Below are 12,681 nucleotides of genomic sequence, written 5' to 3'. Positions count from 1 at the left end.
TTTGGTTCAGAACATACACTTTTAAGACAAGTTTGAGGCTGCGCATGGCCCCACTTACCACAGCTCTCTGTGTCGTGAGCATGTCATATCCTAAATTTCTGAAAGCCAATTTGGCCTTCGTCTTTATTAAGTTGCTGCAGTAACTTTACAGCTGTAACTTCTCAAGAGGTGGTCCTTTGTGGGTAAATAATTTTTCTTGTGTGAGATGTTTATTGTTTACAGAACTTGGTGATCCACATGTTTTGGGAAAGTTATTTGTACTTCAAATAATACTGGGAACTTCTGGGGCCAGGGCTCGCGGTGTCAGGAAGCTCTAAAGGAGGACTTAGACTACATCAGGCCTTAACAGCCTGAACAAAAGTATCCCCTGAGTATGTTAATACGTACCAGAAAGTCTCATCTGTCCAGAAAGTCACCTTGTAGATAGAAAATCTCCGTTTTCGGCAAATATTAACCAGATTATGTGTATTTTTAATTTCCTTCTCCCTCTCGCATGCTGTGTGGTTCTTCCCTCCGGCTGCACAGGCTAACGTCTCTTCATGTGCTTCTCTGTGCATCTTGCAGCTCATTCAAACCAACAAGTTGAAGCACTACCCCAGCCTCCACGGAGACTTCAGCAGTGATTTCCGCCAGCCGTGTGTGGTGTTCACTGGGCACCCCTCCCTCCGGTTTGGGGACGTAGTCCACTTCATGGAGCTCTGGGGGAAATCTAGTCTCAACACTGTCATATTTACAGGTAAACAAACAAAACCTTGCCCTTTCCACTGAGACCGTCACTCAGAGCACCAACCAGGTGGAGACCAAGGGACGAATTTTACAGTCAGACCGAAATATGAACAACACATCTGTCGTAAATACCAAAGGGTGAAGAAACCATGGGGAAAGAGTAAGAATAGAGCAAGATGGACTGTGAGGAAACTACCGGGCAAAGCTTTCATAGCGGTTTTGAGAGATTTTTGCCTGGAGGCAGATTCCTCATGACTGCTTTTGCAATGATTTTGTGTGCTGTTTCAAGAATGGCAGTAATTCTAGGAACCACTTTTGTTTTACCCTTTAGGAATTATTCCCTGAATTGGGTCTTTCACCTTTGGCTATAGTTTTCTCTGGCTTCCAGTTTTCCTTCTGGAGACAAACCCCTCAGAGTAGAGCAGATCCTTTCATGAGGTCAGGCCAGGGGTTTTACCTTAATCGCTACATTATCTTATCAATTTTAGGTCTTCAGTCAGAAATCTTATGGGCAGTGAAGTAAAAAACCTTGATCCAAATCTGGTCCGAAAGACTATAACTTAAGCCAAGTTACCCCATGTCTCTGAGCCTCATTCTTCTTCGTTATCAAATGGGGTTAATTGCTGGCTCCTTCCTTGAGTATCTCTGTGCATTTAGTGTAATGTTTAAAAAGACACTTCATACAGTGCCTGGCACATAAAAGCTTTTGAGAAAGTTATCAGTTGACTTCTTTCTCATTGCTTTTAAGACTTGAATGATGGAAAAGAATCTACTCCATCCCCAAAGCTTCAGGATTAGGGACCCCGGGCCCTTCCCTGTGTTCAGCCTGTTGTGAGAGTGTCAGAGGCCTCCACCACAGCAGTAGTCAGACAGAGTTGGCTTAATGACTCGGTTGCAAGTGGTAAGGACGCACAAACCATGGGGAAGTGGAAGGCATCTCAGACTATGTTGAACTTAATGGATTTGGGCTTATGTTGGGTGATTTTGAAGTGGGTTCATGGCTGTGGGACATTGCGCTGGATTAGCTGTTGTCAAGAAACAGGAGTGGTTATATTACTGAGTATCTTAATAATTCTTATCTAGAAGGCAAGAAGAATGGAGCTAGGAGAGGGTAATGTTTGCTCATTTTGTGGTGTGAACAGTGTTGTGGTTTTGTGTTCAGACATGATTACAGAGGGGTTCTTGTTTTTTGTTTTGATCCATTCTGGTCACCAAGTGGTCATGTCTGGTGTTAGTGTTCTGTGAAATTATGTGTGTCCAACAGGAGAGCACCGTGGCCTATCCGTGAGTGACAGGCTGGCTCTGGATATCACCAAGGCCTAATGGAAAGTGCCCAGATTGCTGGGGCTGCTTCTCTCTTTCCCAGGCCCCCTTTGGCCAAGAGGAAGTCAGGCCGTAAGACTTGATTCACGGTACCCAGAACCTCACTGTTGCCAAGTTTTGCTAAGCAGGAGGTGATCTGGAGAGCATTGTCTGTAGTAGGACCAAAGGTGGTGTCTCCTATTCTTTTTGAGGAGTTGTTAACCCTGATGCAGTAGTTGGTACAGTGTTTACATAGGCGCAGTTAGACGATTGTGGATGTTTGGTAGACATCTACAATGTCTATGGTAGACGTTTTACTTTAGCCAGTTAGGAAGAAATCAGAGGCTGTGTGATGGTCCATAACCATCCTGGATAATGAATTTAAATCTCAGCAGGTTTTGAGGGGCTTTCAGAACAGGAGTTAGGTCATTTGTGAGGTTAGGTAGTATCAGAGAAGCGTCTCAGACCACTGTTTCGGGTCATATTACAGCTGTTGCACAGTTGAAGCTTACTTAGTCCACGTCAAAAAGGTGTCTGTCATCTCTCCCAGATGCTTGCCTCCTTTGGGGGTATTCTTCTTGGAGAAAAAGGAGCCACTGGAGGGGGAGTAATTTAAAAATCTGGAAGTTCCATCAGTTTTCCCAAATGCACTGGATAAGTTAGTGGGACAGTGGTGAGTGTAAGCCTGAAGGCTGTAAGAAGTGATGTCCTCGTGGGGCCACAGGCTGTTGGGAATCTTTTAAGTATTATTTTTCACACCAGAAATGTGCCAGTTCTTCTGGCTCAGGGTGGTCAGCCTCCTTGAGTGGGTAGACCATCCCTCCAAGCAGCCTGCGGGGAATGCTGCTGGAGGGAACAGATGGGCCATTAGGGCAGATGTGGTTCCCAGTCATGCTGTCACCGGCTTTGCTGATGGGAGCACAGCAGCAGCAGCAGAAGTGTCTGGTGACATGGAGCCAGGGTCCTTTTCTTTTCTTGCGGCATCCTCTCAAGTAGGTGGTGTGTGGTTTGTCTCATACCTGCGTGTTAACTCTGAGCACTCAATTCGAGTGGCCTGCACCAGATTTCCCCACTGTGAGGTCACTGTTTTATATGTAATAATTATCTTGGGGAGCTAGGGGAGGGACTTCCCCCAAACTTTTCTCTAATTTTTTTAGCATCTATTGATGATCCTAGTCAGAAAAAATTATTACTGTGATGATTGCCAAATGATGATTTTTTTTTTAACCTTTACTGTTCCTGTTACATTTATTTGGCATTCTTTTGTAAAGGGGTTTTCTTCCTCCCCCATTTACTTATTTAACCCTTGTTTATCTCCTCGGTCTCTCCATGTTGAAACCTTGAGCTCACACCCATACCTCCAATCCCACATCTACTCTGTACTATTCACTCTGGCCTCTCCTTGCCCTTAGTTGTAGATTCCTCCTCCCCAGTGATAAGGAATCTGGTCCCCCCAGCCTCGGACACATACACTGCCTCACCCTCCCACTGGTGCAGCCATCTGCTCACTCTTGACCACACCAGCCGCCTCCTCACTTGGCAGCAGCTCCGTTGCGTGCATCTCAAATTTTGGTTCTTGTGCTCTCATTAGAACCTGATTTCTCCTACCTGGAAGCACTGGCTCCCTACCAGCCCTTGGCTATGAAATGCATTTACTGCCCCATTGATACACGGCTGAACTTCATCCAGGTGTCCAAGCTGCTTAAAGAAGTCCAGGTAAGGAAGGGAAGTGCAGTGTCTCCGCAGCCCTGTCACCGCTGGGGTGTTCGCGGGCTGCGGGCAGAGGGCCGGCTGCATTTCTCGCCTCGCTTACTTCCCATGTGTCCACAGCATGCTGACGCATGCGCCTTAGTTATCCTTCACAGTACTGAGCTTGACACCTGGAAAGTCCTTTCCGTTCTAAAGAAGTCAAAAGTGGAAGGAAAAGAAAGCATAAACAGTCTATTTTGATGAGGACCACCTGTGTCTGGTTAAAAGCAAATTGCCCCCTCTCCCACAAGAAAAGTTATTCTGGAAAACTACTCATTGAGCCAAAAGACAGTTTAGCTGAAACCTGGGCTGGGCCCTGGGCCACATGTGGATGAGCAGCACACGCAGAGTTACTGTGCCTTTTTTTTTTTTTTTAAGATTTTATTTATTTATTTGACAGACAGAGATCACAAGTAGGCAAGATAGAGAGAGGAGGAAGCAGGCTCCCTGCCAAGCAGAGAGCCCGATGCGGGGCTCAATCCCAGGACCCTGGGATCATGACATGAGCCGAAGGCAGAGGCTTTAAACCCAAGGAACCACCCAGGTGCCCCTCTTTTTTTTTTTTTTTTTTTTTTAAGATTTTATTTGACAGAGATCACAAGTAGTCAGAGAGAGAGAGGAGGAAGCAGGTCCCCTGCTGAGCAGAGAGCCTGATGCGGGGCTCGATCCCAGAAGCCTGAGATCATGACCTGAGCTGAAGGCAGAGGCTTAACCCACTGAGCCACCCAGGCACCCCTACTCTGCTTTTTTAATGAGAGGTTTCTTTTGGTTTGGCTTCTGTTGCATTTGTTTGTTTTTTTCCTTTTGCACTTTCTGCCATAGGAGAAAGCCAGAAGTAGTTGGGTAAAGGCGTGGGTGAAAGGAAGGCCATCCAGCGGGAGAATGGAGAGGGAGAGTGGGGAATAAAAGTCATCCCTCTGGACAGCACATCTGACAGTGGGCACGGGGAGGCTGCTCGGGAATGGCCCAGGAGTGAGGCCAGAGGAAGAGTTCTCATTCCCCATTGCTTTGGGAGCTCAAATGAGCACCATGGGGCCTTGGCACATCTCAGATCAGAAGTGTGCTTTTCTCCTCTGAGAGTTTTTGACCTCAGGATGGGAGGCAGTAACACAGAACTCTGAGGAAGGCTAGTGAGTAATGGGAAACTCAGGAGCCTCAGGAATGCAGAGAACATGGCTGACGGTGATGGCTCACTTGCTGGCCCCACAGGAGGGAAGATGGGCTTTCTCTAGACATGATTCGAGCAGTAGATGAGCTGGGGCAGGTTTGGCAATTCGCTCCCCCACCGTGTACATATTGGCATATGGGCAGACATGGTTAAGAGCCTATTGTTTTCATCATTAACTGTTCCCTACAACAGTGCTGTGCTCTGTGCTCGTGGAGCCCTGGCAGCACAGGACAGTGGGGACAGGAGGCCACCTTGTCTCCACTGTGGGAGGGGGAAAGCTGGCTGGAGGCCTCAGGCTGGGACCTCGCAGTCAGGTGGCTCTGAGAGGAGTTACAGGATACCACCCAGGTCAGGAAGAGGACAAGTCTGAGCCCAACAGAACAAGCGCTCCTTTGAATGCATCTGGTGGGCCTGCTGGAAGGCCTCCCTCCAGGAACTGGAGGTGAGCTCCAGGCTCTTCAGTAAAAGCAGTGGCAGTACAATAACTCAGGGCCCCTGGGATCAGTTTTCAGTTGTGTGGTATTTGTCCCAAGTAGACGCTGGTTTAATACTTCTATCTCTCAAAGTAACAAAGAGGGACATTTTGTAAACAAGCTCTGAGTCAGTCTGTCCTACACAATTGAGAATGTGATCTGAGCAGTGCCCACTGCAAAAAAAGAGCAGACCTGCCGATACTGGAAAAAAGCCCAACCCAGAACACCAGACTAGCACTACAGTCAGTAGTTCCTGCCCACTGGCCTCCAGCTGTGTCCACCAGTCAGTGATGGTAGGGGTGATGAGAAGACTATGCCCTCCAGGGGCTTAAGGACCAGCTGAGAGCAGACCCCTGGAAGTCACTGTCAAAGTGACTTAAAAAGAATCAAAAACAAATGCAAATAGAGGCAGTGGATCCCCACTAGTCCACGTGGCTAGCAGTTGAGGACTTTGCCTTGAAATTTTTATTCTTTCCCCGCACGGCACTCACCTCTCCTGCTTCCCATTACTCGGGTTTGAGAGGAGGAGAGAGAGGTCAGATGGCCCGAAAGTGGTGAGGCTGAGCGTGCGTGCTCGAGGCCTCACCCCGCCCCATCCCCTGGGTTCCAGCCGCTCCACGTGGTGTGCCCCGAGCAGTACACACAGCCACCACCTGCGCAGTCCCACCGGATGGACCTGATGATCGACTGCCAGCCGCCCGCCATGTCTTACCGGCGGGCCGAGGTCCTCGCCTTGCCTTTCAAGCGTCGCTACGAGAAGATCGAAATCATGCCAGAGGTGAGCCATTCTCTCTCTCATGGTCAAACCCAGGCTTTCCACGTGAGTCTTAGAAAGAGGACTGTCCCAGAAGTGGCTGTCTTCTGGCCAAAGAATGCAGATCCTTTAAGTGAGGACCTGGGAACGGAGCCTTCCCAGGGATCTCTGGGATCTTCAGAGCCTTCTCGTTTTTTGGGTAGTGAAGTAACTGCTGTTTACATCACAAGTACATCATAACTATGCCCTCAGGGGTGGGCAGTTGTGATTTCTGCCCTTTCTGTAGTATAAATCATGCTATAGTACACACAGTACCAGCATGTAGTATAAATCAGAACCATCCATTTACAGAAATCCTTGTCCATGTGTGGAATATAGAGAGCTAAAAGCATCATTGAGTTTTGCCGGGAGAGGCCTGCATGAGATACAGGGGTTAAAAGTCTCACCATTCTTCAGTTTTCGCTACTACTAAAGGATGCTTACTTCCATCCCAAATGAGAGTGTGTCCTCTGCAGCTTCCTTCTAATCCTCCTCCTTCGTCCCTGTAAGTGCAGGAGGGGAGACCTGATGTGCCAGCCCTCGTGGATGTATTCTGGTGGGAAAACTCTGGTCTCTGGCGGCAAGGGACACATCTCCAGCTCGCAGACATGTGTGAACTGAGGGGTGGTTGTTGTGGGCTCCGGGTAGACGTCCCTCATGGCACAACAGAGTCTTAGATTTTGCTCACGGGGCTGCCACGGTTCCCACAATGCCATCCCCAAACCTCCCAGACAGTGCCACCAGGCAGCCTGACCTGTGGGGGGAGTAAGTGCGGTGGAGGAAGGAAAAGGCTGTGTACGGACGGGCATTGACAGGAACCCTGAGAAGACATGGGTCGCCCCGGGGGGAGCATTTCACACTCGTGCCGTGTGTGTTTCCTTATTTCATGAAGCAGTCCTCATTCCTTTTAAATATCCTAAGTGGCTTCCTCTGTCCATGGGATATTGATCTTCATATATACGTAAATGACATTTTGCATATTTATTCACTTTTGTTTTTACATAAAGGAGTCTTGGACAGATCAGGGTCTACATGTGTCAGAGCAATAGTCAACTAAACCCAGGAGCGAGGGCTTCTCACAGGATCACACATCGCTGCTGGTAGTGGAGTTGGGGAGCTTCAGAGCGTCAGACTCAGATGGTAGGGAAAGACATGGCCCCCTAGGTAAAGGCTGGGTGTTCCACTTTTGGAGAAGTCAGATTTCCAGGAATTAGCTCACTCAGTTCAAATGCTGCTGTCCCTGTCCTTCCTGCCTGACTAGTCACCTGGTGGTTATGAGGACAGAGGCAGAGGCCATTGTGGAAAGTCAGCACCTGTTAGGTATTCAGAGTAAGAAGAAGCCCTTAGCAGTTTCCAAGAGATCCTACTCAAGTGTCAGGAGTGGTCTGGAAGCCACCCAAAAGGTGGGTTGTGGCGGTTCAGGTGATGAGCCCGTGGCAGGATGTTGGCGGTGCATAATTTGGGGGTTGACTAATAACAAAAGGGCAAAGCAGAAGGGTCAGCACCCTGGGGTCCCAGTGTGTGACGGCACAGGCTTACATGAGGTGCCTGCTGAGAGTTGTGGGCCACCGCCAGGAAGAGCGCCCCAGACAGGCTCAAGCTCATTCTCCTCCTCTTCTCAGCCCAGTTTACCCGCCTCCAACACCCCCTTCTCTCTGTTTCTCTTACCTCCATTCTTTCTTGTGATCGTTGTATTATTTGTATATGTGATATATTTTTGATTGAAGGTATTTTTAAGTTTTTTTACCTTCTTACTTCCTTAAAATTATGTGTTATTTTAGACTGCAATGATATAAACAAAAGATAAAAGAAAGTGAGGAATGGCGGTCACAAAGACTCAGCTTCCCTGCGCCATACGTCGCACCCTTCCCTCCAGGCTGGCAGGGGTGCGGCGCTGTGAGCTGGTGGCTGTGGAAAGCTGGCCATGGCCGTCACCAGCCATCCGTGAGCTCAGTGTGGCCTCCCAGTCCTGACTTGGGATGGCGCAGCTGCAGCACCTGGTCCCACACATGTAGGGGAGCCCAGCTGACACCCGTTTGCTTCCAGCTCGCAGATGCGCTGGTGCCCATGGAGATTAAACCTGGCATTTCCTTGGCGACCGTCTCGGCTGTGCTGCACACGAAAGATAACAAGCACGTCCTTCAGGTATGGGGGTAGGTGGGCTGGGCTTGCACCTCCGAGTTGCCACTGGGGCTTGTGAAGATGAGGAACCCCCAGGCCGCCCCCATCAGTGGTCCTAGCACTCCCACCAGCACAAGTCAGAGACCAGACTCTTAATGGATTGGATTGAAACAGAGAAGACATTGATATAAATTCTTCCCTACTTATCTCTCTGGCCACATGCCTCAGAGAGAGAAGCAGGAAGAGCAGCTATTATTCATGGAGCTGGGGCCGCACTGCATCCTAAGTGCCTTTCCCGGCTCCCAAGGACTGGCGTCTCTCAGCGCACCTGCGGGCGCCTTTGCTAGACCTGCAGTGCAGAGTGCGGGCGCGGGGAGCCCCCAGAGCAGCAGGGAAACCCACCCCAGGCAGCAGCTGGGCACCTGTGAGCCGCGAGCCACAGGGCCTTGTCCCCGGCACCTCGTGCCCCAGTTCACCGTGTGTTTACTGCCTCATGGCATGGCTCTGTGAGCCCTTGTCCTCACTCCCCTTCTTGAGAAAGACTCCTTTCAGACTTGGACTGTGCTGCCACATAAAACATGCAAGCTCCTTGCCGTGAGCATTTCTCACCTTCCCACATTATCCTCACCAGACTCGGTTACCGCCGCTCTGTAGGCAGTTTCTCTGACCTTTTACCCCGTCATTCTGGGTTAATCCCCCACGATGGGTGGCCTGGGCCACCGCGCTACTGCTACCCGAGCAGCTGCCAACACAGTTTCTCATTTGAAGAATTTAATTGAAAAATACCGAAGTGAATCCTTTAAAACTTAAAAATGAGTCTTGATCAAAGGAAGATCTCTGCCAAAAAAGTCCCAATGCTGTGTGGATACTTGGTGTTAGTTTATGTTGGGAGAGCCCCAGCTGGCGCGGGGCCCTGGGTGGGACCGACAGACAGGCTCGTGCTATGGCCCCACAATGGCCTCTGCGCTCGGCCTCTGTGCTCTCGGTGCTTGACGAGACCCGCCCGGTGTCCTGCTCTAGCCCCCACCCAGGCCAGCCCAGCCCAGCGGCGGTAAGAAGAGAAAGCGGGCGAGCGAGGACATCCCGGACTGCAAAGTGCTGAAGCCCCTGCTGAGCGGCTCAATCCCCGTGGAGCAGTTTGTGCAGACACTGGAGAAGGTGAGCGCTGCCCCGGCTGCAGCACTGCGGCCTCCCCACTCTTCGCTCACCTCAAGGAACGCCATGTCGCTGCTTTTTTCTCCAGCTACACTTCTGAGCTGCTGTCCCTGTAGTATCTGCTTGAGTCAGGATCAGGGCAGAAGACAGAACTGGGGGAGGGTCCCAGAGAGTTGGGAGAAGACCATGCTCTTCTTCCCTGTAGGTCCCCCCATTTCTTCTCTGCCAGCCCCTTCCTGTCAGATTCAGGCCACAAGAAGACTACCTCACCACACCCCGTTTCTTGTGGGAACTAGACCAAGCGAGCCCTTCAGAAACTTAGAGGCGACCAGTGGGTGAAGGCCAGATAAAGGAAACTCTGTAAGTCTGCTCCTTAGAGACTTACTTTTCAAGAAGCCCCTTGCTGATCAGAGCGCCAGCATGGATGCTGGCCGTGTCACAAGAGACAAGAGGCTTATACTGGGGGGCGGCGAGGGCAGAGGCACCCATGTGTTCAGGTCCCTGGGAGAGGGAGAAGCAGGGCCAGCAACTCCCAGATGGGTGGGAAGAGAGGGAAGAAGTCGGTGGTCCTCGGGAGGACCCTGGCCCCTCCCCGAATCAGCAGCCAGCCATCAGTGGTTTAATTTTTCCCTGAAGGGAAGACTGTGGCCAAGTTGTGCAGCCCTGCTAGCCCCTGAGCGGGGGAGTGACTGCTTCCTCCAGACCTTGTGCTCCTCCGGCCCCTATTGGTAGGACTCAGCTTGACCTGTTTTTTAAAAGCCTAAAACAGCTTCCTTTTCCAGAAGCACCTTCACTTGGTTCTGCCTGGCTCGTGTAGAACTTGACCCTTAGGATCTGCCCCAACCTGCACATGAACTTTCTGGAACTAAGGGGAGAGATTCTCCCTAGCCCATATTCTTTACCTATCCTGTGTCCTTTTCAGGCAAATCAGTGTTATTTCTCCTTTTCCTCTTCTCAACTTTATGTGTGATATGTAAGAAAATTCTATAACTCACGTTAAGGTACTTAAAGAAGGATTTGCTGTCCTGCCTTGTCTCATTCTCCCTTGAGAAGGATTTGCCAGATCACAAGGCTATTGATATCTTGCTTTTAGGAATGGCATTTTTCTGGGATGGGGCGAAGCTTTTTTTTAATCAGGAGCCTTTGGCTGGTGATGGATAGCCCAGCACCCCAGACTCCTGAACCCAGGCGCTTGGATGTGCTCCTCAGATAACTCAAAAGCTTAAGCGGATTACAGAAATTTTGTTGTGTTTTGCATGAGAATTGGCATGTTTGGAGGCTTCTTTTAAAGTGTACGAAGCTGTTTTTTAATTCTGTTGCTGTAGGAGATCTTATGACAAGTCTGAAGAATTGTATTGGGAGCATCAAAAATGACAGTTTCTAGAATGTTCAGTTTGGCCAAGCCTAGGAAGTATCCTTTCTTAAAACCATCAGTTGCTGCAATATCCTCTGCCTTTCAGTCAGCCTCTTGTTTTCAGAGTACCCATCATCTGCTTTCTCTTCTTCTTTTGGAGCAGCATGGCTTCAGCGATATTAAGGTGGAAGACACAGCAAAGGGCCATATTGTCCTACTCCAGGAAGCCGAGACACTCATCCAGATTGAGGAAGATTCGACTCATATCATTTGTGATAATGATGAGATGCTCAGGGTACGACTGCGGGACCTCGTTCTCAAATTCCTACAGAAGTTCTAAAAGGAAGGTCTAAAAGGAACATCTAAGCCGTTTCTACTTCACCGAAATCCTGCAGTCCTCTGCTGGGGCTGCCGGCACAAACTGAAGAAGAGCATAAAAAGTTGGCTGTGGCTTGGTGGTGTTCTCTGGCTTAAGGAATAAAGAAGTAGCCCTTGAGGGACCTGATTGTCAGCAGTAACAGCCAGAAGCTCCTGGGCTGGATTTCCACTCTGTTTTGAGCAAGAACTTTTGCTTTAAACTTGAACTCATTCTCTTCCCAATTTTGCCTCTCTTGGGTGGCCAGGATGGTAAGGCAGCAAGCTAAAACATAATGTAAGTGGAACAGATGCAGTTTCCAAGAGGTTAATGGTGGAAGGGGAGGTAAAAAATGATTGACTTAGCAGTCTTCATTTTTCATGGTTTCATAGGCCTTGGGCAGGAGGAACAAATCTTTGCTTGTGTTTTATTTACTTGTCTACAGTGCTACACCTATGAAGAAAGATGATTTAAAAAAATTTTGGTATAATGAACCATATATATGTATTTTATACTGTGAGCCCATTTTGTTAATAAAACTTATTTTTTTATAGAAGTACATGTGCTCTGTTGAACCTAAAATGTACACATTGATTGAGTATCTGAAAAAATAACTATACAGAACAGCATAAATTGAGAAAATAATAATAACCATAATAATAATAATAATATTTAATAAATAAATAATAAAAATAAATAATAAGTAATAATAACCATAATGGGGCACCTGGGTGTCTCAGTTGGTTAAGCATCTGACTCTTAATCTCAGGGTTGTGAGTTCAAGCCCCATGTAGGGCTCCATGCTGGGCGTGGAATCTACTTAAAAAAATACCATAGCATGGGGCACCTGGGTGGCTCAGTGGTTAAGCGTCTGCCTTTGGCTCAGCTCACAGCCCCAAGGTCCTGGAATCAAGGCCTACATCGGGCTCCCTGCTCAGCGGGAAGCCTGCTTCTTGCTCTCCCATGCCCCCTGTTTATGTTCCCTCTCTCGGTGTGTCTCTCTCTGTCAAATAAATAAAATCTTTTTTTAAAAAAAAGTCATAGCAAATTTTAGTTTGGTGTGTGCAAGCATATAACCCAACATTATTTAGAAAAATCAGATATATGTTTCCTAAATTGTATGAAAAGTTGCCTAACTTTATCTGAGCTGTGTCTGTATATAAAACAACACAGGGGCACTTGGGTGGCTCAGTCTCTTAGGCATCCAGCGCTTGATTTTGGCTCAGGTCATGATCTCAGCACCCTGAGATCTAGCCCTTTGTCGGGTTCCATGCTGAGCACAGAGTCTGTGTGTCCCTCTCCCTTCGCCCTACCCCATCCCTGCTAGTGCACTCTCAAATAAACATATAAATAAAATGTTTAAGAAAAAAAAAAAAAAAACACCAGCACAGATTGGTCACAGCAGCCTTAACCTTTTGAGGAAAGATCCAGAACACACAGCCCAGGCTCCATTAATTAATCCATCTCACTGCTGCCCTTGCCACA

General features: G+C 48.6%; 1 protein-coding gene across 3 annotated transcripts in view; it reads left to right on the top strand.

Annotated features, from left to right (window-relative positions):
* Positions 1-11,752, top strand: part of INTS9 (integrator complex subunit 9) — a 106,512-nt gene extending 94,760 nt beyond the window's left edge. For all 3 annotated transcript variants that reach the window (XM_082726881.1, XM_082726882.1, XM_082726883.1), the window contains 6 exons: positions 565-736; positions 3,620-3,744; positions 6,029-6,196; positions 8,258-8,356; positions 9,353-9,490; positions 11,005-11,752. In XM_082726881.1, coding sequence (XP_082583007.1) covers positions 565-736; positions 3,620-3,744; positions 6,029-6,196; positions 8,258-8,356; positions 9,353-9,490; positions 11,005-11,181 — 879 coding nt within the window. In that variant the 3' untranslated portion in view covers positions 11,182-11,752. The remainder of the gene's footprint in view (positions 1-564; positions 737-3,619; positions 3,745-6,028; positions 6,197-8,257; positions 8,357-9,352; positions 9,491-11,004) is intronic.
* The last annotated feature ends 929 nt before the right edge of the window (positions 11,753-12,681 follow it).

Source organism: Mustela nivalis (genome assembly GCF_964662115.1).
Source record: "Mustela nivalis genome assembly, chromosome: 4".
Taxonomy (NCBI): domain Eukaryota; kingdom Metazoa; phylum Chordata; class Mammalia; order Carnivora; family Mustelidae; genus Mustela; species Mustela nivalis.
The sequence above is the reverse complement of the archived record's forward strand: the minus strand, read 5'-3'. Positions and strand labels throughout refer to the sequence as shown.